A 22,636-nucleotide genomic window follows, 5' to 3' on the forward strand; every position below is an offset into this window, starting at 1 on the left:
AGGAGTTCCAGCAACAACATCAGAGCTGCGGGACCATAGAGAATATATGGCCAAGAGGTGGAGCAATTTTGTTGCTCCCTACCAACAAAAATTAAAGCCTGGTACCGAGGCTAGTTGCTGCCCTGTGCCAGCCAGCCGGCATAATGGGGATAAGCAATTAAGTATACAACCCTCCCGGTAAGGCTGTGTATCGCACATCTGTCTCTTGCTGGCATGAGCGAAACATTTCTGTTATAATGACCTTGTCCACGTGAGGGCGACAAAGACGGTGCACAGTCATAGTGCACTGCACAGTGTGCAATAAAAACAAATGTGTGTTTGATTGATTGATTGAAATATTTATTAACAGTTTGTAGAATTTACAGTACATTTTAAGCACAAACTCAATACAAAGACTGTCAACTGTGAGTGGACGACCCAATTAAGCATTACACTTGTTTACAACAGGGTCCACATTGTTCAATTCATCAAAACATTTTGTGTGTTGCTCGTGGGCGAGGCTTGACCATAGACTGTATATGACGCATGTTTTCCAGACCTAGGATATCTAATGAAGGACAGGACAGATTTTAGTCAGTGCTTTTCTATTGAACTTCCGCCTATGTTTCCCAGACGTTTGACCACTCCTTCTTTACACAATAGTCATTGACTGACTGTTCCGAACACGGAAGCCCACAGCAGTGTGTTTGGGGCGTATCTCCATTCTCCATATCGTGTTCATGTTTTAGTTCTGTAAAAGTTGTTCATTAGGATATTGGTCACCATACTGGTAAGTTATACACCTCATTGATTCATATTAAAACCAGAATGTACAGGTAAAGCATTGCAGCAATGCTTTATTATGAATAATATTATGTCATTGTCATGGGAGTAGTAATTCATTTCATTGAGGTGATCATCATTCTGGCAACAAGTGTAATATATGCTAATCCTAATTGAAGTTGTTGAACAGTCGACATTTAAGGCCTAATATTTCTATAAATTGCTCTAAACATCTGGCTAGTCAGTCATTGTGGGCATAAGTACGGGTACATTTAGGCATGCTGACATCAGTGATGTGTATGTTCAAATCATGTAAACTATTTTACATAACCTTTCCATTGTCCAAATAGTTATCCTTTTTTTTCCTTCTTTTTTCCATAAATGAAAATATAATAATATAATGTTTAGTTGGGTTTAGATAGGTGTGTGTAGCCCTGAAACATGACTGCCATGATGATTATCATGACAGTCATGACGTAACTGCACCCTGTTTTTTGCGCTCGCTACATTTACAACTTTTACGTATATATAAACATTCGGATTTCAAATATAAAGTACTCACAATTTGTCCCACGGGTGTTAGTTAGTTGCTGCTCCAGCGATTAAATTGCTGCATCCCGCGTTGTTTAATAAAAAGCATTTTTGTCCGAGCGCCCCGGCTACTTTTTTCAAACGGGGTTCGTTTGGGAAATCCACAGTTGCACACCGGGAGCGCACTCGCCTATTAGTCTGTATTGGCAGGGCGGTCAGCTTACCTATATCGAACACACCGAGTGCCACCCTCCTCCCGACCGATAGGGGCGCGTAGTTGAAAGCCAATGGCAAAATAACAGCTCGGATAAAAATGCTTTTTATTAAACAACGCGGGATGCAGCAATTCTAATCGCTGGAGCAGCAACTAACTAACACCCGTGGGACAAATTGTGAGTACTTTATATTTGAATTCCGAATGTTTATATATACGTAAAAGTTGTAAATGTAGCGAGCGCAAAAAACAGGGTGCAGTTAAGCCTTGACTCTCGTATGAATATGAGAGTCAAGAACCGTGTGTGTGTGTGTGTGTGTGTGTGTGGGGGACAAATCACATTTAACTTCTATCATGCAGTTTAATTAAAGGTATATTCAGTGATTTCACTCAAAAAACCTTAGGTTTCATTTTTGGCTGTGGGACCCAGCCTTTCGTCCAATCAGGATAGAGAGTCAAAAACGAAACCTAAGGTTTTTTGACCCCCAGGGGTTAACTGGGGACAGGGAGGAACTCCTTATATGGCCAGCACACTCTATAGTAGGGAGGATTATCACAACAAAACAAAAAAATAAGTGATATTTGAATTAAAGGTATATTCAGTGATTTCACTCAAAAAACCTTAGGTTTCGTTTTTGGCTGTGGGACCCAGCCTTTCGTCCAATCAGGATAGAGAGTCAAAAACGAAACCTAAGGTTTTTTGACCCCCAGGGGTTAACTGGGGACAGGGAGGAACTCCTTATATGGCCAGCACACTCTATAGTAGGGAGGATTATCACAACAAAACAAAAAAATAAGTGATATTTGAATTAAGTGAAATCACTGAATATACCTTTAAGTGAAATCACTGAATATACCTTTAAAGGGACTTCTAACACATACAAGTTCTGGTCACTGATATTGACCTTATACTAATGCATGAGCATACCGTTATTTATTTTTATTTGTTTAAATTTAAATTTAATTTAATTTTTAAAACGCTAGGCCATTTCAAATGGAATTAAAAAAATTACACCCATGTGAACTGAGTGGTGCAACTACCCCCCCCCCCCCCTCCTCTCTGTCTCTCATTCGCAGGCAACAGTGCAGCACTATCTCACTCTCTGTTTCTACTAGTCTTTCTAATAGTCATACTGGTTCTCACAGTCACATAGGCTCATGGGTGGGTTAACGTCACATAGGTAGGTGAACACGGACATTGCTGTTCCTTGGAGTGGTTGCACCACTCAAAAAGGATACACCAGAACATATTTTTTATAAAAAATAGCCCTTAATAATGTAAAGGTTTGTGTGTGTTTTAATTTTTCTTCCCAGCCTGCAGATCACCATGCCGTCCTCCACCCCCGTGGCAGCCGCCTGCACCACCTTCTCTCTGTCTCTGTTCAAACAGTTGACGGAGAACAACAGCACGGCCAACGTCTTCTACTCCCCTATCAGCATCTCCTCTGCTCTGGCCATGGTGCTGCTGGGAGCGCGCGGAAACACTGCCGCGCAGATGGCACAGGTGGGTGGCATGCACTGTTAGACCCACCCTCTACTAAATTAAAAACCAAAGGTGATAGATCATTTCAGGCGGTAGCTGCTAATCTCTGGAATGCACTCTCACTTGCTCTAAGATTTGCATTTGACATTTTTAAGAAAAGTATTTTTCTATTTGAACAAGCTTTTGTTGATGTTATTGTTTTGTTTGAGTCGAATTGTACAGTATTCTTTCTGTTTTATCCCCTGTTTTGCTCTTTCTCACTGTATGTAATTAGTAAAGCACTTTGTGAGATCTCTCTGTGAGGGGTGCTATACTGTATAAATAAAATTTACTTACTGCACGCACATGCACACGTATCAGGGATCAGCACCTTGTGGTGGACATTTTTGTCAACGTTCCATTTTTTGCCACGGACATACAAAATGAGTGGACAATAATATTACCAGAAATGCATAAATAGATAACCCTGAATGACCATAACAGGTCTGTAGAACCACTAGCATTAGTGGACTCCTAATGTGCCATAGTGTCCTCCTTGCAACTGCCATTGGGGAAAGTTGGTTGCAAGTAGGCCTAGTTACAAGTAGTTGCATGGAGTTGCATTGGTGTGGACTTTGGTCAAAAAAACGATAAATAGCTAACATAGCTGGAATGTTACTCAGCAAATTATATGAGAGGCAGGACGAGGACATCGTTTCTGCTGAAAAGCCAAACTCATGATAATGCAGTATCATGATTGACAACCAGAAAACCCTGTTTCCTCCTCTTCACTCTATCTTAAGCCTCGATGCCCTGGCTCTTTCTCTCTCTTTTCTCTTTCTTTTGACTGAGAACCAGAAGACTCACTTTGTAGGGCGTGTGTAACTTTCCACATGGTGGAAGAATGTACTCTGGAATGTTGCTGTGACCTGAGAAGTAGCATTACTAATTGTATATGGCAAAACAAATAAATTCCAGACAAACGGATCTACTTTCACAATCACAAATGCATAATCAGCTTGTCATGGTCATTGAGCCAAATGACTAATTGACTACATTGTAGAGTAAAATATGAGTGAAATGCCATGCCGTGTCAGTGTAGAGTTTCGCTTCGCCTCGTTTCCTGATGGTGCCAGACGGGTGTGTGGGTACTGTATACGTTCACCAGCCACTGATACAACCCATTCTGTTTTGCTTTAGCATTATGTTTTGCTTTAGCTATAGAAAAATAGCAGATCTACAAGCTCATAGCGCGCCACCGAGTGGCGCGCTACGAGCTTGTAGGTCTGCTATTTTTGAAAAACCGAAGAACGACTGACATAGAAACAGCTTTTTCAGAAAACTGTCAGGATCTAGAAGACATTTTTAGAATCTGATCTCAGGTCAGAATGGCGTAAGAGCACTGGAGGGCTTTCTGACTTTAACAGAGATAATTCATTAAAATTCGGGAAATTCAAATGATTTGTAAGGAAAAGTACCTCAATGTCATATAAATAGGTTAAACAATTTATATTTATACTTTTTAGTAAACATCCTTTTTGGTATAATACATTTAAGAGTTTTTGTCCCAGTTTGTGAAAAATCGAAAAGAAAGTTAGTTGTTACTAGATCTTTTGTATTTATGTACAATATGTATACTATTATTTTATCCAGTACATTATACAATATAATGCGTACTAGTTTTTATTAAGTAAGTACCCCTCCCCCCCCCCCCCCTTTCCAAATATGGTTTATGCTTGTCAGTCTGAGATCCACGTCTTTATAACGCCTAGTTTATGCTGCGTCGCACGATGGACCATGGTGTCATGATGTGCCATAAATGGATGCTGGGGTTCAAGTGGTTAAATAATTGAGAAGCAAGGAACCACTAGTTCCTCTTCCAGATTGGATACTTAATTTTCACTTAGGCGTGTGGGGTACTATAAATACACACAGTTATAAAGTCTACAGTAAGATGTGATGAACTTGGTTTCATTTGTAAACTGTCAGAGTTATGGTCCTTGGAATTAAAATGTTTGAGAACCACCGGTATTGTAATTGTAAAAAACTAGATGTGAAGTTCAGTCCACATAACTGGTCTGACAGTGTGATTAAAAACGGTTCCAAATGTTCATGGAACTAAGTCCGGTTCCTCAACAATAAAGTACAACCTTGATCATTGAGGAGACCCATATAATTCCACAGTAGAGTTAGAGTGATACCTCCCCCTTCTACCTGCTCCCAACTTTTGACACACAACCGCTGATCACACCTCCAGGTTCTCTGCTTGTCGGAGGCAGAGGAGCCCAGTAGGGCGGCAGCAGCATCAGCAGCAGAGCAGACACTGATGCAACAGCAGGTCCAGATGACCAGACTGCCCCTTCACCTGCAGAAGGTGCTACTGTACAGCAGAGCTAACTAACTACTAAAGGGCTGTGTTACTAACTGACAGTGGCAGCTGCATACTGACTCACTGGTGATGGGAACGCTCCCTCTCTCTCCGTGTTGCATGTGGACTGTGTGAGAGCTGTATGCTTCATTTGGTGCCAGGATTAAGGGGCCGCTGACTGAGAGATGATTCCCCCCCCCCCCCCCCTGCGCACAGCATATGTTTTGAATTGTTTACAATTGGAAACGCCCAGCAACGGGATGAGGCGCCGAGTGTTTATTTGACTCCTATTGTATATGTACAATGATGTCATGCAAAGATTGTGAGATCTGCTACATGTTTTAACCCATTTAAACCTGAGGCTGATTAAAAACATGCTTGTACTATATGTCGGTGGTGCTCAACAGTTTTTCATGTCAAGGACCTCCAGAATGATCTGTATTTGGCCGTGGACCCCCATCTGAAAATATGTTCTTCCCAGGGACCCCCTGGGAAGCAAAGATTTGAGTTAAAAACGTTCGCTCTGAAAGAATATACAGTATATTCAAAGATTTGCGCCGCATTTTCACGATTTTTTTCAAAAATAGATCTACAGTACAAGCTTGTAGCTCGGCACTCGATATGAGCTTGTGGATTTAATTATTTTATTCAAAACGATTAAATCGATTAGTACGATTAACGGTTGGCAGTTGCACGCCTAGTAAAAACGAATGTACTTTTTTCCGATTTATACCAGTGTCTACAGTACATCCGTCACTAGAACAATGTCTTCCCTTTTCCCTCACTCCGTGGTCTAATGTTTTGATCTCCCACAGTCTCTGCACATCCACAATGTCCAGGGGGACGTCCATGTTGACTTCTCCAAGCTCATGACTGACCTGAACAAGCCCGGAATGTCTTACTCCCTCAGCGTGGCCAACCGGCTCTACGGAGAGCAGACCTACCAGTTTGTTGAGGTAGGGGTGTGTGTGTGCACATGCTCGTGTGTGGTAGAACTCAGTATATACTGGTAATCTTTTGAATGTGACAAAAGTAGCGAAAGATGAATAATAATGATGATAATATGTATGTAAACTAACTTCTAAAGGAAGTGTGTGTGTGTGTGTGTGTGTGTGTGTGTGTGTGTGTGTGTGTGTGTGTGTGTGTGTGTGTGTGTGTGTGTGTGTGTGTGTGTGTGTGTGTGTGTGTGTGTGTGTGTGTGTGTGTGTGTGTGTGTGTGTGTGTGTGTGTGTGTGTGTGTGTGTCAGGAGTTCTTAAGTTCCACCGAAAAGCACTACAATGCACAGCTGGAGTCTGTGGACTTCAAGACCCAGGCAGAGTTGGCCAGGGTCAACATCAACGGCTGGGTGGAGAAACAGACACAAGGTACCGGTGACATACGTAACTATGCACGGCCATAGAAATTCAAATATTGCATATTTTATCTGCCTCGTTTCTTAGTCTTATGCTTTTTTGCTATTATTCTGTTCGAATTTCAGCCTATAGGGCTCATCTATACTTTGTATAGTTGTGTCGTCACTCTGCGAAAAGATTTTAAACTGCTTGGGGATAAAGGTTAGACATTTGGGCAGCTGATTGGAAATGCGATGGTTTGAATCCAATGTACCACTGGCAGAATGAATGCCACTGAGCAAGGCACTTAACCCATTTAGATCTGAGTTCAAAACATTCACTTTGAAAGAATATATATTCAAAGATTTGCGCCACATTTTTACGATTTTTCAAAAATCGACACTCGGTTGCGCGCTATGAGCTTGTAGATCTGCTATTTTTCAATAGCTAAATTACGTTATTGTACATGCCATTGTCTATAGACGGGGAGCTGTGTTCTCGTTGGGGTCATCAGCCGTGTTCCCATGCACTGCGCTCCTCATGTGTGAAAAGTGCCAAAAACGTTGACCACAATGGACTTCCGGTTGCAGGCGAGCACGTGCGTGAATTGAAACCAGCACAACTGTCAGATTTCCCACGCCTCCATACCTGCCCGCTCGCCTCTCATTGTCTCTGCCAGGCCGGGGGGGGTGTGACTCTGTGTGTGTGAGTGTGAGTGTGAGTGTGAGTGTGAGTGTGAGTGTGAGTGTGAGTGTGAGTGTGTGCGTGTGTGTGTGTACCGCTGGACCAATCGGCATGAAGTTTTGAATGCACACCACTTTCCCAGTAGGCCTAGGAAGAACCACTGCCCCAGTTTTTCAAATTGATCTCATGGTGGCGCTATAAAAGTGCCCTTTTGCGTTTTGGCCTATAACTCTTGAACCGTAGGTAGAACAAAATAAACAAGATTTTCTGCCATTGGTGTTTTCTTCAAAACAAACTTTTTCCTACTTTGGGTCAATCGGTTCACATTAAAGTATGTTTGTGGTAAGGTGAAAGTAGTATGTGTCAGCTTTTTCAGATACTATTCAGTTGCTTCCCATCTTTAAAAAAAACTACATCTCATACATACACATTTTCCCTTTTGTAATTCTCAATTATAAGCTAACTTCGACAAAAAACATAATCATGAAGACGTTTCTATACTTGAAGAATGGTTTAACAGCCCCACACTTTAGTGTAGCTTGACTCCATTTGTTGTTGTGTGTGTTTAGATAAAATCAAGGATTTGCTGGCCGAGGGTGTGGTGGACGACAAGACCAGACTGGTGCTGGTCAATGCCATCTACTTCAAAGGCATGTGGAACAAGCCGTTCAAGGCGACCAGCACACGTGACGCTCAGTTCAGAATCAGCAAGGTAACAACATGATGATAGTACTTGGTTTACACTCAGCAAGGTAACATGACGATACTTGGTTTACACTCAGCAAGGTAACATGATGATACTTGGTTTACACTCAACAAGGTTACATCAGTGACGGGCAGCTAAGGTGTTGTTGTAGTATTTATAAGGCACGGAGAGGGATTTATGAAATGAAACTGTTGTATAGGTTTGTAGTTGGCTGTGAGAAGAGGATGAGTTGATATTCAGTGTACAGACAAAAGAACAAAGTTATTCGTATTCATTTAATATCATTGGGTCTCTTGAAAGGAGCTAGATAAATTCAAGTTATTAAGAAGTGCCGTCTCAAAAGACACAGCAGGGTGCTCTTTAGTAGGACAGCTGAATATTATTATACATGACAAAATAAACAGTCCCCAAGTGGTGCAGAAAACCGTGGAAGAGAGCATAGCATAGGCAGTTACGGTAATTAAACCAATGCATATCGATTATTATAAAGCCTCGTTCAGAGTAGAGTAGTTGAAACTTGACCACTTGCAGCAGAATTCCCCAAACTGTGGTTTGCAACAAACAGTCTAACACTACATCAAGGTGACAAGCGGAGAACATTTGCTCACTATCTTTATTCTCTCTCCTCTTTCACACACAGGAGGCTGTGTTAAAAAAAAAAAAGAAATGCATCCCTAGACTGCTTTTTGTGTGTGACAGACAGACAAAGAACCCGTATCACGTTACACTGGCAGATTGGTTTGAGTAACGTGTTTTGTGATGGTGCAAGTTGTCTGCAAGATTCTTCATCAGTTTCATCCTGTCGCAAATATTTGGCACGAACTGGGTGTGTTTAAAAGATCTTGGATCTTGGAAAAGTGATCTCCCTTCTACTGTATGTACTAGTCCGCTTACCTCTAGTACAGCAGTGGTTGAGAGAGTGTACGAACCGCTTATTTGGTTGGGATCCCCTTTTGGTGTTAGCATTATGTTATGCTTTAGCTATTGAAAAATAGCAGATCTACAAGCTATGAGCTTGTAGATCTGCTATTTTTGAAAAACCGAAGAATGACTGACATAGAAACATAGCTTTTTCAGAAAACTGTCAGGATTTAGAAGACATTTTTACAATCTGATCTCAGGTCAAAATGGGTTAAGGGTGGATAGGTATAGATAGATAGCACTGTGAACCTAATAAAGACCAAGTTTGTATTGAATGTCTGACTAACATTTACAGTATACGGACAGACCACACCCTCATACCACGGGCCGTGTTCACACAAGAGATGTGCTGAGTGGCACAACGTGCACACACAGTGGGGAAGGCACACAGACAGAGACACACCCACGTTGTGCAAACTGAGCTGTCCACACCTGTCCTTTATTTCCCCATGTAAATGATTCACCAAGCTGGAAGTCATGGGGTTCACACTGGTCTAACTTCCTCTGAGGGCTCAGAAGTGAACATGATGACTTATGACTATATACGGCGTATATACTATACAGTATATACACTGTGATATTATTCAATATACTGTATAAGAAATGGAAATCAAAGCCTGTATTCCAGTGTAGCTATTAATTCATTAATACATTTCAATTAGATAAATATGTACAACAGTTGTATTTTTATTTTTCAGTGAATTCTTTCAAAATAGCAAAAATGAGCTTTAGCATTTGTCCGTGTGTTGTTTCGGGCAGACTGAAACCAAACCGGTGAAGATGATGTACCAGAGTGCCAAGTTCCCACTTGCCTTCATCCCTGATATGAACTGTCAGGTAATCAATGAGTTATTCTTCCTTTTTTATTTTGTTCTGTATAAAAACAAAATGATACGTTGGTTGGTAGGTTTGTGCCATCATAGCACTGTAACTTAAAATTATTGGTGAGATATTGTGCTCATACGAGCGAGTGACAAGTAAACCCTCCTTGATTCTTGACATGAAGTGACACAAGCGTCAGGTCTTGTGATGCTACATATACATACGTAGGCATGATCTGCTTTATTTTGATTTGTTTGTGCTAAAAGAGTGACTTTGAGAGTCGTTTGACTGTGCAACGATGCAAGTAAATCATGAGACTATTTTGGAATATACAGTACATTTCTACTTCTAATGGCAAAACTATCAAAGATATCTCACCAATATTTGGAGTTACATCATGGCAAGGTAGCTACTCAAACTAAACCTCTACCAAAGTGACATTCTGATTTGAGAAACAAGGAAATGGCTACTCGACTCAACCAACCAACCAAGCATTTGTTTTATTTATACATTTTAACCATAGATTTGAATAAATTGTAAGCCTTGTCAAGGCCCATAGGGCAGGAGCCTAACTCCTGTTTCTGTAGAGCTGCGTGAGGCAGCTTGATGTACAAGTACACCCCCTGGACATGACGCTAGTATGTCGCAGTGACTTACCCCCAATCCAACTCTTGATTGCTGAGTGCCAAGCAGGGAAGCATTGTGTCCCATTTTTACGTCTGAGTCTTTGGTATTAGATTAGATTAGTAGATGCAAAATGTAAAAACCAACATATTGCCATCAGTTTTTGTTCATTTGTATCAAATTTCTACTACATTCTGATTCTTGTGTATTTTGTTTTAAGCGGTATGGCCCACTGTGTTTGTCAGGTCCTGGAGCTGCCCTACACAGGGAAAGACCTGAGCATGCTCATCTTTCTGCCTATAGAGATGGAGGACAGTACGACAGGCCTGGAAAAGGTAGGAGTCGTAGGACAAGGACACACAGATTTGCGGTTACTGTAGCTATAGAGCAGGGGTTCTCGACGCTTTTGGCTGGAGACCCCCGGAAATGCTTTGGCCATGTCTTGCGATTTGTGGGTCACCCAATTTGTATGTGTCCCTAAATGTTTGCCTACATTTTGTTTTTTATTATTATTTAAAAACATTTTCAAAAATTGTAAAATCCACGATAAGCTGGGGCCTCACGTGATTTATTGCTTTTCTAAAACGGTTGCAAACATATAGCAATGAATATCCACCTAAAAACTATTAAATTCACAAAAGTAGCTACACTTTGCGCACACCAGAGCGAGCCACACACTTCCTTGTTTTTAGTCAGCCGGGGAATAGGAGGTGATTGATGTCTTTACGAGGCTGCCCGGAGCTACACATTCACAGTCATATGAGCTCCTCTTCCCCACTACAGCTACAGAGCTGCGGGATCAGCTGGGAATGACATAAAGTGATTGAAGGTGTGGATTATCGGTGAGATTCATGTGACGGTAACCAGCCAATCAGAATCAAGTATTGGGACTAACCGTTTTAGAACTGCTATTTTCACTAGTTTGGGAACAACTGTATAGACCAAGTCAAGTCGGGCGGCGGTGGGTCAGTGGTAGAGTGGCCGGATGGTAACCGCAAGGTTGCCAGTTCGAACCTGGGCTCCCCCATGAGTTAGTGTCGAAGTGTCCTTGAGCAATACACTGAACCCCTAATTGCTCCTGATGTGCTGGTTGGTGCCTTGCATGGTTTCCGCCGCCATCGATGTGTGTGTGTGTGTGTGAATGGGTGAATGTAATGCACAATCTACAGTATGTAAAACGCCTTGGATAAAGGCGCTATATAAATGCACCATTTGCCAAGTAAATTTTCTATCTCGCCTCTCTAACCATTATATCCCCAGCTAGAAAAGGCGCTGACCTATGAGAACTTTGTGGACTGGACCAACCCAGACATGATGGATACGATGACAGTTCAGGTGGGTCTGCCTCGCTTCAAGATGGAGCAGACGTTTGACATGAAGCAGGTGCTGACCAAGATGGGCATGGTGGACGCCTTTGACATGGCACAGTGCGACTTCTCCGGTACGTACAGCCCAGTGTTGTTTTTGTCGACTATAACCAAGGCGAAAAATGTTCGTCGACTACCCTTTTTTCACTGACGAAAACTAAATGGAAACTAAATTAAAAAACTAAGCTATGATGACTAAAACTAAATGTATTGACAATTTCGTCAACAGATTAAAAACTAGACTAAAATGCTAGGAAGGGGACTAGTGGACAAGAGATCCAGTATAAGTCGTTTTACACTTGGTTTCATGCTGAAAATAGCAAGCTCACAACGTGTCTCAGTGCGACGTGTTGGGAGCATGTAGATCGGCTATTTTTATTAAATGTAAAATCAGTCATTATGACGGCATCAAGGCCCGCCAAAATACATTTTAGTCAACTAAATCAACTGTAGATTTAGTCGGCTAAAATCTTATGACATTTAGTCGACTATGAGCTTGTAGATATGCTATTTTTCAATAGCTAAAGCATAACATAATGCTAACACCAAAAGGGGATCCCGCCCAAATAAGCGGTTCGTACACTCTCTCAACCACTGCTGTACTAGAGGTAAGCGGACTAAAACACTAAGACATTCCAGGTGACTAAAATGTGACTAAAACTAAATGAACTATTAAAGAGACTACGACGAAAACTAAAATCAAAACTTTCTGCCAAAAACAACACTGCTGGAGTGTATGTGTTCAAGGGAGGGCAAAACTTTCTCGAGATTCCTTGCGAAGCACCGCGGAAGCATGAGCGTGCGTCACAGAGTGCATGTTCGGGTCTGATAAGTCCTGGAAAAGATGCGCTGTGATTGGCCAGTAATCACTTGAGTGGCAGTGTGACCTAATGTGCCTTCCATACTTCCGGCTACTTCCTCTCCCAGTGTAATTATTCCGCCCCTCCTTCAACACACATCACTCCAACGAACTGCAGCGGCCAATATTATTTTTATATCTATGCGTACAGTACCGTATCAAAATAGACAACCCACAGCGGAGCAATAGCTTTATTGTATTCAGAATACAGAATTCAGAATAAAATATTATTTTAAAACATTTTCCTGGCCTGGAAAACGTTTGGAAGGGTCCTGAAATGTATCAAAGGTATTATTATTTTATTTTTTTGGATATGCATTGTTTTTAAGTTATACAGTATATAAAAACATTTTCCAAAACATGGAAGACATTACATAATTATATAATATGTAACGGTCCAACGGATTTCACAAAACGGGCTGTGTGATTGCAGCCTAATGTGTACCAGATGTGACAAAATGAACAGATCTACAAGCTCACAACGTTCTGCAGCGTGATCCGACCTATGCCCTAGGGTAGGTGGTGTAGCAAAAGGTTTGGAATGGAATGATACCATTCTATGCTTTATTTGGGCATTGCACACAGTAGTAAGAGACTCAAGAGACCTTAATGCTACCTCAGGCATTTCATCAGGAGCCTTTATTCATCAGAGCATTCTATGCACGTTTTACTCTGCTCTGATGAAGGCTTACTGCCAAAACACATTAGCCCTGAGGTAGCAATAATTACATGCATCTGACTCATCACCTTTACTAAATATCTTTGCTGGAAATATTTTCTGGTTAGATATTATAATATATGTCTTTCATTATAGTCAAACCTACATATTGTCGGTGGAATATGCTGTAGGCTGACACACCCAAATCTGCAACACCACAGCTTTGATTGATTGATAATTGTATTAGACAATAAGATGCAAACAGTACAGGGTACAGTAAAGCACATTTGGTCCAAAAAGACAGCACCGAAGAAAGACCTTGCAGTCTTGTTTCCATTCGGGTCCCATCCATCCATTCACAATAACAATAATAACAATTATTGGGGGGGGGGTCACCACACCGTGAACAAAATGTTTATTTTACAGAAATTAGAACTTTGTGAGACATGTACAGTAGTACAATCTGTTGTTTGACACGTGTCGTGAAAAACATACATTTAACTAAATTGAAGGCGCATTGTGCAAAGAGATTTGGTGTAGATGGGGAAACCAAGTTCTCAAGTGCAGTTTTCTAAGTCTAGACTAGAGGATTTAAGTCAGGGGTGGGCTATAATTTTTCCCAAGGGGTCAAATGAGATGAGATTGTGGAGGGCTGGGACAAAAGACTGAACTCAATTCTGTTATCATTTTAACTTTATTCTATATAAAAAGCAGTAAATAGCATTGTTTTTACAAGCTGATAAGAGTATTGTTATGTTATTATTACCTCTGACTTCAGTAAATAAATACTTGGTAGTTCATATTTTGTTGAAACCTCTACGTGAACAAAAATGCTTCAAAATAAAAAGCAATGCAGTTTTAGTCCACGCCAGTCCATAAGGTACAATTAGTTTTATTTTTTAATTTCCAAGTAACCTTTCACGGGCCGGTCAGAGTCGGCCAAAAGGGCCGTATTTGGCCCACTGGGCCGTGTAATGCCCAGGTCTGATTGACCGATGTGTCCTCCCTCTTGTCTTGCCCTGTCGTCCTCGCCCCTAGGGGACATTTCTAGGTAGATTATTTAAGAGATGGTGGTTTATGTTTTCTGGTATGGAAAAACATTTTAGATGTTGGCAGGAAAAAACAAGGCTATAACATTTTTCTTTTAGGAGATGGAAATGTTTTGAAAGGGGAAAGATCTTTTTTTTGGAGGGGATGACAATTTTCGAGGGGGTGACAAAAATAAATCAAGGCTGTGACTTTTTTTTTTAGGAGATGAAAATGTTTTTAAAGTGGAAAGATATGTTTTTTGGAGGGGATGACAATTTTTTTTTAGGAGATGGAAATGTTTTTAAAGTGGAAAGATATGTTTTTTGGAGGGGATGACATTTTTTTTAGGAGATGAAAATGTTTTGAAAGGGGAAAGATATATTTTTTTGAGGGGATGACAAATCTTTTTTAGGAGATGAAAATGTTTTTAAAGGGGAAATATATATTTTTTGGAGGGGATGACTTTTTTTTTTTGTTAAAGTTTTTTTTTTTCACTTCCAAGTTTTCTTTTCAAACTTTGAAAAAAAAAAAAACTTTGAAAAAAAAAAATAACTTTGAAAAAAAAAAAAGTCATCCCCTCCAAAAAACATTTTCATCTCCTAAAAAAAAACACCTCTTTTTCAAAGTCGTGCGCACGACTTTGAACTCGTGCGCACGACTTTGAAGTAAACAGAAGCACATGGCTACCTGTCAACAGAAGCACATGTCTACTTGACCCCCAGCGACCCCCAAATGGTAACTCTGTCATTCCTCTACCGTTTTGGACGGGGGTGGTCTCATTTGAATCGTGTGGCCCCCCCGGGGGCGTCTATGGGGGTCTCGAGGTTCGGGGACCCCTGGGGGCCCCCAGGGACCCCCACATTGTAACTCTGTCATTTCTCTACCGTTTTGGACGGGGGTGGTCTCATTTGAATCGTGTGGGCCCCCCGGGGGCGTCTATGGGGGTCTCGAGGTTCGGGGACCCCTGGGGGCCCCCAGGGACCCCCACATTGTAACTCTGTCATTTCTCTACCGTTTTGGACGGGGGTGGTCTCATTTGAATCGTGTCGCCCCCCTGGAGGTATCTTTGGGGGTCTTAAGGTTCGGGGACCCCTGGGGACCCCCAGGGACCCCCAAATGGTAACTCTGTAATTGATGTACCATTTTGAACGTGGGTGGTCTCATTTGAATCGTGTCGCCCCCCTGGAGGTTTCTTTGGGGGTCTCAAGGTTCGGGGACCCCTGGGGACCCCCAGGGACCCCCAAATGGTAACTCTGTCATTTCTCTAGCGTTTTGGACGGGGGTGGTCTCATTTGAATCGTGTCGCCCCCCCTGGAGGTTTCTTTGGGGGTCTCAAGGTTCGGGGACCCCTGGGGACCCCCAAATTGTAACTCTGTCATTTCTCTAGCGTTTTGGACGGGGGTGGTCTCATTTGAATCGTGTCGCCCCCCTGGAGGTTTCTTTGGGGGTCTCAAGGTTCGGGGACCCCTGGGGACCCCCAGGGACCCCCAAATGGTAACTCTGTCATTTCTCTACCGTTTTGGACGGGGGTGGTCTCATTTGAATCGTGTCGCCCCCCTGGAGGTTTCTTTGGGGGTCTCGAGGTTCGGGGACCCCTGGGGGTGCGTGCGTGCGTGCGTGTGCGCGTGCGTGCATGCGTATACGGGTGCTTGTGCGTGTGCGCGCGTGCGTGCGTGTGCGCTTGCGTGCATGCGTATACGGGTGCTTGTGTGCGCGCGCGTGCGTGCGTGTGCGCGTGCGTGCATGCGTATACGGGTGCTTGTGTGCGCGCGCGTGCGTGCGTGCGTGCGTGTGCGTCATCGTATTTATTATTATTATTATTATTATTATTATTATTACTACTACTTTGTATTATTATTATTATTATTATTATTATTAGTATTATTAATATTATTATTATTATTACTACTACTTTGTATTATTATCATTATTAGTATTGTTATTATTATTATTATTATTATTATTATTATTATTATTAATATTTTTATTATTATTAATCCCCAGGGGTCCCCGAACCTTGAGACCCCCAAAGAAACCTCCAGGGGGGCGACACGATTCAAATGAGACCACCCCCGTCCAAAACGGTAGAGAAATGACAGAGTTACCATTTGGGGGTCCCTGGGGGTCCCCAGGGGTCCCCGAACCTTGAGACCCCCAAAGAAACCTCCAGGGGGGCGACACGATTCAAATGAGACCACCCCCGTCCAAAACGCTAGAGAAATGACAGAGTTACAATTTGGGGGTCCCCAGGGGTCCCCGAACCTTGAGACCCCCAAAGAAACCTCCAGGGGGGGCGACACGATTCAAATGAGACCACCCCCGTCCAAAACGCTAGAGAAATGACAGTTACCATTTGGGGGTCCCTGGGGGTCCCCAGGGGTCCCCGAACCTTGAGACCCCCAAAGAAACCTCCAGGGGGGCGACACGATTCAAATGAGACCACCCCCGTCCAAAACGCTAGAGAAATGACAGAGTTACCATTTGGGGGTCCCTGGGGGTCCCCAGGGGTCCCCGAACCTTGAGACCCCCAAAGAAACCTCCAGGGGGGCGACACGATTCAAATGAGACCACCCCCGTCCAAAACGGTAGAGAAATGACAGAGTTACAATTTGGGGGTCCCCAGGGGTCCCCGAACCTTGAGACCCCCAAAGAAACCTCCAGGGGGGCGACACGATTCAAATGAGACCACCCCCGTCCAAAACGGTAGAGAAATGACAGAGTTACAATTTGGGGGTCCCCAGGGGTCCCCGAACCTTGAGACCCCCAAAGAAACCTCCAGGGGGGGCGACACGATTCAAATGAGACCACCCCCGTCCAAAACGCTAGAGAAATGACAGAGTTACCATTTGGGGGTCCCTGGGGGTCCCTAGGGGTCCCCGAACCTCGAGACCCCCAAAGAAACCTCCAGGGGGGGCGGCACGATTCAAATGAGACCACCCCCGTCCAAAACGCTAGAGAAATGACAGAGTTACCATTTGGGGGTCCCTGGGGGTCCCCAGGGGTCCCCGAACCTTGAGACCCCCAAAGAAACCTCCAGGGGGGCGACACGATTCAAATGAGACCACCCCCGTCCAAAACGGTAGAGAAATGACAGAGTTACAATTTGGGGGTCCCCAGGGGTCCCCAGGGGTCCCCGAACCTTGAGACCCCCAAAGAAACCTCCAGGGGGGCGACACGATTCAAATGAGACCACCCACGTTCAAAATGGTACATCAATTACAGAGTTACCATTTGGGGGTCCCTGGGGGTCCCCAGGGGTCCCCGAACCTTGAGACCCCCAAAGAAACCTCCAGGGGGGCGACACGATTCAAATGAGACCACCCCCGTCCAAAACGCTAGAGAAATGACAGAGTTACCATTTGGGGGTCCCTGGGGGTCCCCAGGGGTCCCCGAACCTTGAGACCCCCAAAGAAACCTCCAGGGGGGCGACACGATTCAAATGAGACCACCCCCGTCCAAAACGGTAGAGAAATGACAGAGTTACAATTTGGGGGTCCCCAGGGGTCCCCGAACCTTGAGACCCCCAAAGAAACCTCCAGGGGGGGCGACACGATTCAAATGAGACCACCCCCGTCCAAAACGGTAGAGAAATGACAGAGTTACAATGTGGGGGTCCCTGGGGGCCCCCAGGGGTCCCCGAACCTCGAGACCCCCATAGACGCCCCCGGGGGGGCCACACGATTCAAATGAGACCACCCACGTTCAAAATGGTACATCAATTACAGAGTTACCATTTGGGGGTCCCTGGGGGTCCCCAGGGGTCCCCGAACCTTAAGACCCCCAAAGATACCTCCAGGGGGGCGACACGATTCAAATGAGACCACCCCCGTCCAAAACGGTAGAGAAATGACAGAGTTACAATGTGGGGGTCCCTGGGGGCCCCCAGGGGTCCCCGAACCTCGAGACCCCCATAGACGCCCCCGGGGGGGCCACACGATTCAAATGAGACCACCCCCGTCCAAAACGGTAGAGGAATGACAGAGTTACCATTTGGGGGTCGCTGGGGGTCAAGTAGACATGTGCTTCTGTTGACAGGTAGCCATGTGCTTCTGTTTACTTCAAAGTCGTGCCACGAGTTCAAAGTCGTGCGCACGACTTTGAAAAAGAGGTGTTTTTTTTAGGAGATGAAAATGTTTTTTGGAGGGGATGACTTTTTTTTTTTTCAAAGTTATTTTTTTTTTTCAAAGTTTTTTTTTTTTTCAAAGTTTGAAAAGAAAACTTGGAAGTGAAAAAAAAAAACTTTAACAAAAAAAAAAAGTCATCCCCTCCAAAAAATATATATTTCCCCTTTAAAAACATTTTCATCTCCTAAAAAAGATTTGTCATCCCCTCAAAAAAATATATCTTTCCCCTTTCAAAACATTTTCATCTCCTAAAAAAAAATGTCATCCCCTCCAAAAAACATATCTTTCCACTTTAAAAACATTTCCATCTCCTAAAAAAAAATTGTCATCCCCTCCAAAAAACATATCTTTCCACTTTAAAAACATTTTCATCTCCTAAAAAAAAAAGTCACAGCCTTGATTTATTTTTGTCACCCCCTCGAAAATTGTCATCCCCTCCAAAAAAAAGATCTTTCCCCTTTCAAAACATTTCCATCTCCTAAAAGAAAAATGTTATAGCCTTGTTTTTTCCTGCCAACATCTAAAATGTTTTTCCATACCAGAAAACATAAACCACCATCTCTTAAATAATCTACCTAGAAATGTCCCCTAGGGGGCTCCGTAGTATTTGGCCCACTGGGCCGTGTAATGCCCAGGTCTGATTGACCGATGTGTCCTCCCTCTTGTCTTGCCCTGTCGTCCTCGCCACCAGGCATGTCCCCAGCCAACGACCTGGTGCTTTCCAAGGTGGTTCACAAGGCGTTCGTGGAGGTGAACGAGGAGGGGACGGAGGCAGCGGCCGCCACCGCCGCCGTCATGATGATGCGTTGCGCCATGATCCCCGCTAAATTTGTGGCCGACCACCCCTTCCTCTTCTTCATCCGACACAACCCCTCCATGAGCGTCCTGTTTGCCGGACGATACTGCTCCCCTGCTTGAGTTGGTTCTCATTTTAGTCAACTGCTCTGGTACTGGTTCAGTGGGACCGTATTCTCCCACAGACATATGGCAGAGCAGATTCTGTCAGGAAAGTGCAGTTGCATTGCATTGGGCCGCCTCGACTCCACGTCCACATCCACTCATCCAATCACTGTACTCCTTTGATTCTCAGACTGCTCTATTTAATCTGGAAGTCTGCACTGCTCATTTCCTGCTTGCTTTGCTGCTGTCATGCTGCTGTCATGCTGCTGTCATGCTGCTGTCTTGCTGCTGTCTTTCTGCTGTCATGCTGCTGTCTTGCTGCTGTCTTTCTGCTGTCATGCTGCTGTCTTGCTCAAACACAGCTGCTGTCCCGCCACCACCACCCCAGCTACCACGTGTTCTTTTGGATCTGCTGTTTTATGTACGGGGGATTCGGAGTCCCTATGGTCGGGACTGATGCGCTTTATCAGAGTACACAAAAGCAGATCCAATTCATCGCCAAACCATAATAAATATATTGCTCATTTTATATTAAATAAAAAATATATTCCATCCATTCATGAGTTGTCCTGACAGAACTGTATTCCACAAGCTCTGAATTCTACATAAGAGTCTAACTATACCTCCTGTAAGCTGACAACACAAGCTGTCATCCTTTCCATTCACGAAAAAAAATAAAAAATGTTGAGCTTCTCCTTGTAACCTGAGTGAATTGTCAGTCTGTCCCAGACTTAATAAATTCTGAAGTGATTATTTTTTGCCTCGTCAGATATTCTAGGGAAGGCCTTCAAAAATGTTGCACAAATTGAAACTCTTTTAGTAAACACTTGAGTTCCTTTGAAATTCCTTTCTGAATCCCACTCCTTCGTTTCTCTCTTTTTTATATAAATTAATTATCCTTAATGTTGTTTTGCTATAATTGTATTTTCAAAGGTGTTAAAATCCATACTGTGCATATTTGTGAGATAACACACAGATACGGCTGATTATATTGTGTTCTTTTTGCTTTCTTGTTTTTATTTTATTTTTATGCACAGCGATAAAGGGAAAAAAGTAAAAGGGGTGGGTACAAATGTACTGTATTCTTTATCCCTATTAATTAAAAATATTGATTCAAACTGGGATGGCAAAAATTAAATTATTATTAAAATAAACAAAAACAATGGATAGCTGAAACAATGGATAGGTGGAAAACAATCCATTGTTGGAGTAATGCATTCACTGTTGAAACGGTAACATGTTCAGTACTGTACCTTGCTTTGTCACAAGATGGCGCACTTTCCTATCGTGTAGGCAGGGGGGTGAAATCAGCCCTCATGTCAGCTTCAAATGACACCAATTGGACAAAATTGAACAGGTGCAGGGCATGAGCCAACGACTTAATTTCAGGCTGCTATTGGCGCAGGGCTGGAAGCCAAGGCTCTCCTTAAAGGGCCACCTTTTACTGTCCTAGAAATTCTTAGATGTAAACCATTTAATAACACCCTTTATAAAAGTACAGCCATTTCCTGTGGATTTTCATTAAACAACAACTTTACAGATTAAAAGAGGATAATTCAAGCTTTCCCTACAGCTGCAATGTTGGTGATTTTGACGTTGTTTAATATAATTAGAGAGGACTTTTCTGTTTGGATGAATGGGCTCTCTATGGGAAGTGTCACCTAGGTATCACCTTGCTGGCAAGATGGCGGCAGTCTGAATATGGAGAATAGGCTCATGTCTTGACTTGAGGCTATAGAGATGTTGGGGGTTGACTGTTGTTAGAGTAAAAGCTATATAGGAAGCACCAGTACAATGGCTCTGGGAGTCAAACTGGGGTTTCTACTTTCTATTACAATGACAAGTCATGTACGTTTTGGCTCCTTCTCGGAATTCTTGTCTTGCCTCATTAATGTATTGTTCTTCTGAGCATGTACAGTTCCTGCAGATTCCCTTAACACAACCAGATCTTATTTTAATGGTGTTATCATGTTAAGGACACAAGAAACACTTTCCTGGGTTTTTTATGTGTCTATGTGTTTTTAGAAATGATACCGTGTTCATGACCAAAATTGTGTCATGGAAATGTGGTCTCACTTACTTCCTGGACTACAAGTGACACCTCCACACAGCCTCCACCGTCTCTGCACAAGGAGGGGAAGTGCACCAAAGCATTACGGTCTTTATAGGAATTCTGCAATCGGTCAAACCCTAGTCAAACACACAGACTTCATTATTTCTCTCATTCTCTAGCCATAGGGTGCAGATTTCAAATTGTGCTACTTTTATCTACTACAAATACTATTACTAGTAAGACGCCTGAGGGCGTGCACGCATCCACCTGGGTGACAGCAGAATGCTGGGCGAGCGCTGGTGCTATTGAATGGGGGGTAAGATTTTAATTTCCGGGCCTGTTAAGAACTAGTTTTCGCTGGCTGCCGTAAAATGTGGGTCAACCACGGGTTTGGGGTCGAACTAATGAGTGCCAAAACACACCGAAATGCATAGAAAACTGCATTTGGGCACAGTTATTATGAATTACCTGCATGGATTAAAGAAAATTAAGTATGTCTAAGTATGTCAAATGATTATGTTTTCATAGTATTGATCTATTATTGATCTGTTCTGCATACTGACAACCAGGTAAAGAAATCAGATTGAAGCTTTAACATTTGCTTTTATGAAATATCCCAGACTGCACATATTTATAGTTTGACCATTTCCAATACTATTCAAAATCAGGGGGCTTATTTTATATTGGCTTTGGATTTTCTACAAGCTTACAACGCGTCACATCACATACTATTTAGAAAAATGTGGAATAATTTTGAAAATGTTTATACAAACCAAAAGTTTGAGAAACAGAATAACAAAATAAATTGTTTCATTGAAATCAGTTCATATACTATTGCAACCATAGACTGTAAAAAATATGGACAAAGCGTTCTCCGGGTCTAACATGAACGTAAAATGAAGCCTGAAATCGCTTCATTGTAAATCGCCATCTTTCTAGATCCGTTTGGTACCAGCTGGCCATTGGCTGGCTCCGTTTTGGACCAGCTGGCTATTGGCTGCCCAGACAACGAGGCGGGACTTCCCCCCTTCTTCTCCGTTGGTTTTTATTTTGACTCGAGTGGGAGGGGAATCCCGATCATAGACTGTAACGGTAGCCACGCCCCTCAGAACATACGCGATGGTTTTTCATTTAGAAATGAGACTTTAAACTAGTGACTGGAAGAAGAAAGTATTCATGACCATGTTTATTTAGGTAATACAGTCTAGGTGAAGTTGGGC

The 22,636-nt window shown here is 42.9% G+C and overlaps 1 protein-coding gene across 2 annotated transcripts; it reads left to right on the forward strand.

The window, feature by feature from the left end:
- The first annotated feature begins 656 nt into the window (after positions 1–656).
- LOC310868029 (leukocyte elastase inhibitor-like) lies at positions 657–20,014 on the forward strand. Of its 2 annotated transcripts, XM_083778234.1 has the most exons (10): positions 657–769; positions 2,822–3,011; positions 5,227–5,343; positions 6,153–6,293; positions 6,585–6,702; positions 7,923–8,065; positions 9,740–9,817; positions 10,672–10,761; positions 11,687–11,867; positions 19,155–20,014. In XM_083778234.1, the coding sequence occupies exons 2-10, from the start codon at positions 2,835–2,837 to the stop codon at positions 19,379–19,381; spliced, it is 1,272 nt and encodes a 423-aa protein (XP_083634360.1). In that variant the 5' UTR covers positions 657–769; positions 2,822–2,834; the 3' UTR covers positions 19,382–20,014. The 2 variants fall into 2 exon arrangements, with proteins under 2 accessions (XP_083634360.1, XP_083634361.1); XM_083778235.1 differs by lacking the exon at positions 5,227–5,343.
- The last annotated feature ends 2,622 nt before the right edge of the window (positions 20,015–22,636 follow it).

This window comes from Protomyctophum parallelum (assembly GCF_964188405.1).
Source record: "Protomyctophum parallelum genome assembly, chromosome: 12".
NCBI lineage: Eukaryota > Metazoa > Chordata > Actinopteri > Myctophiformes > Myctophidae > Protomyctophum > Protomyctophum parallelum.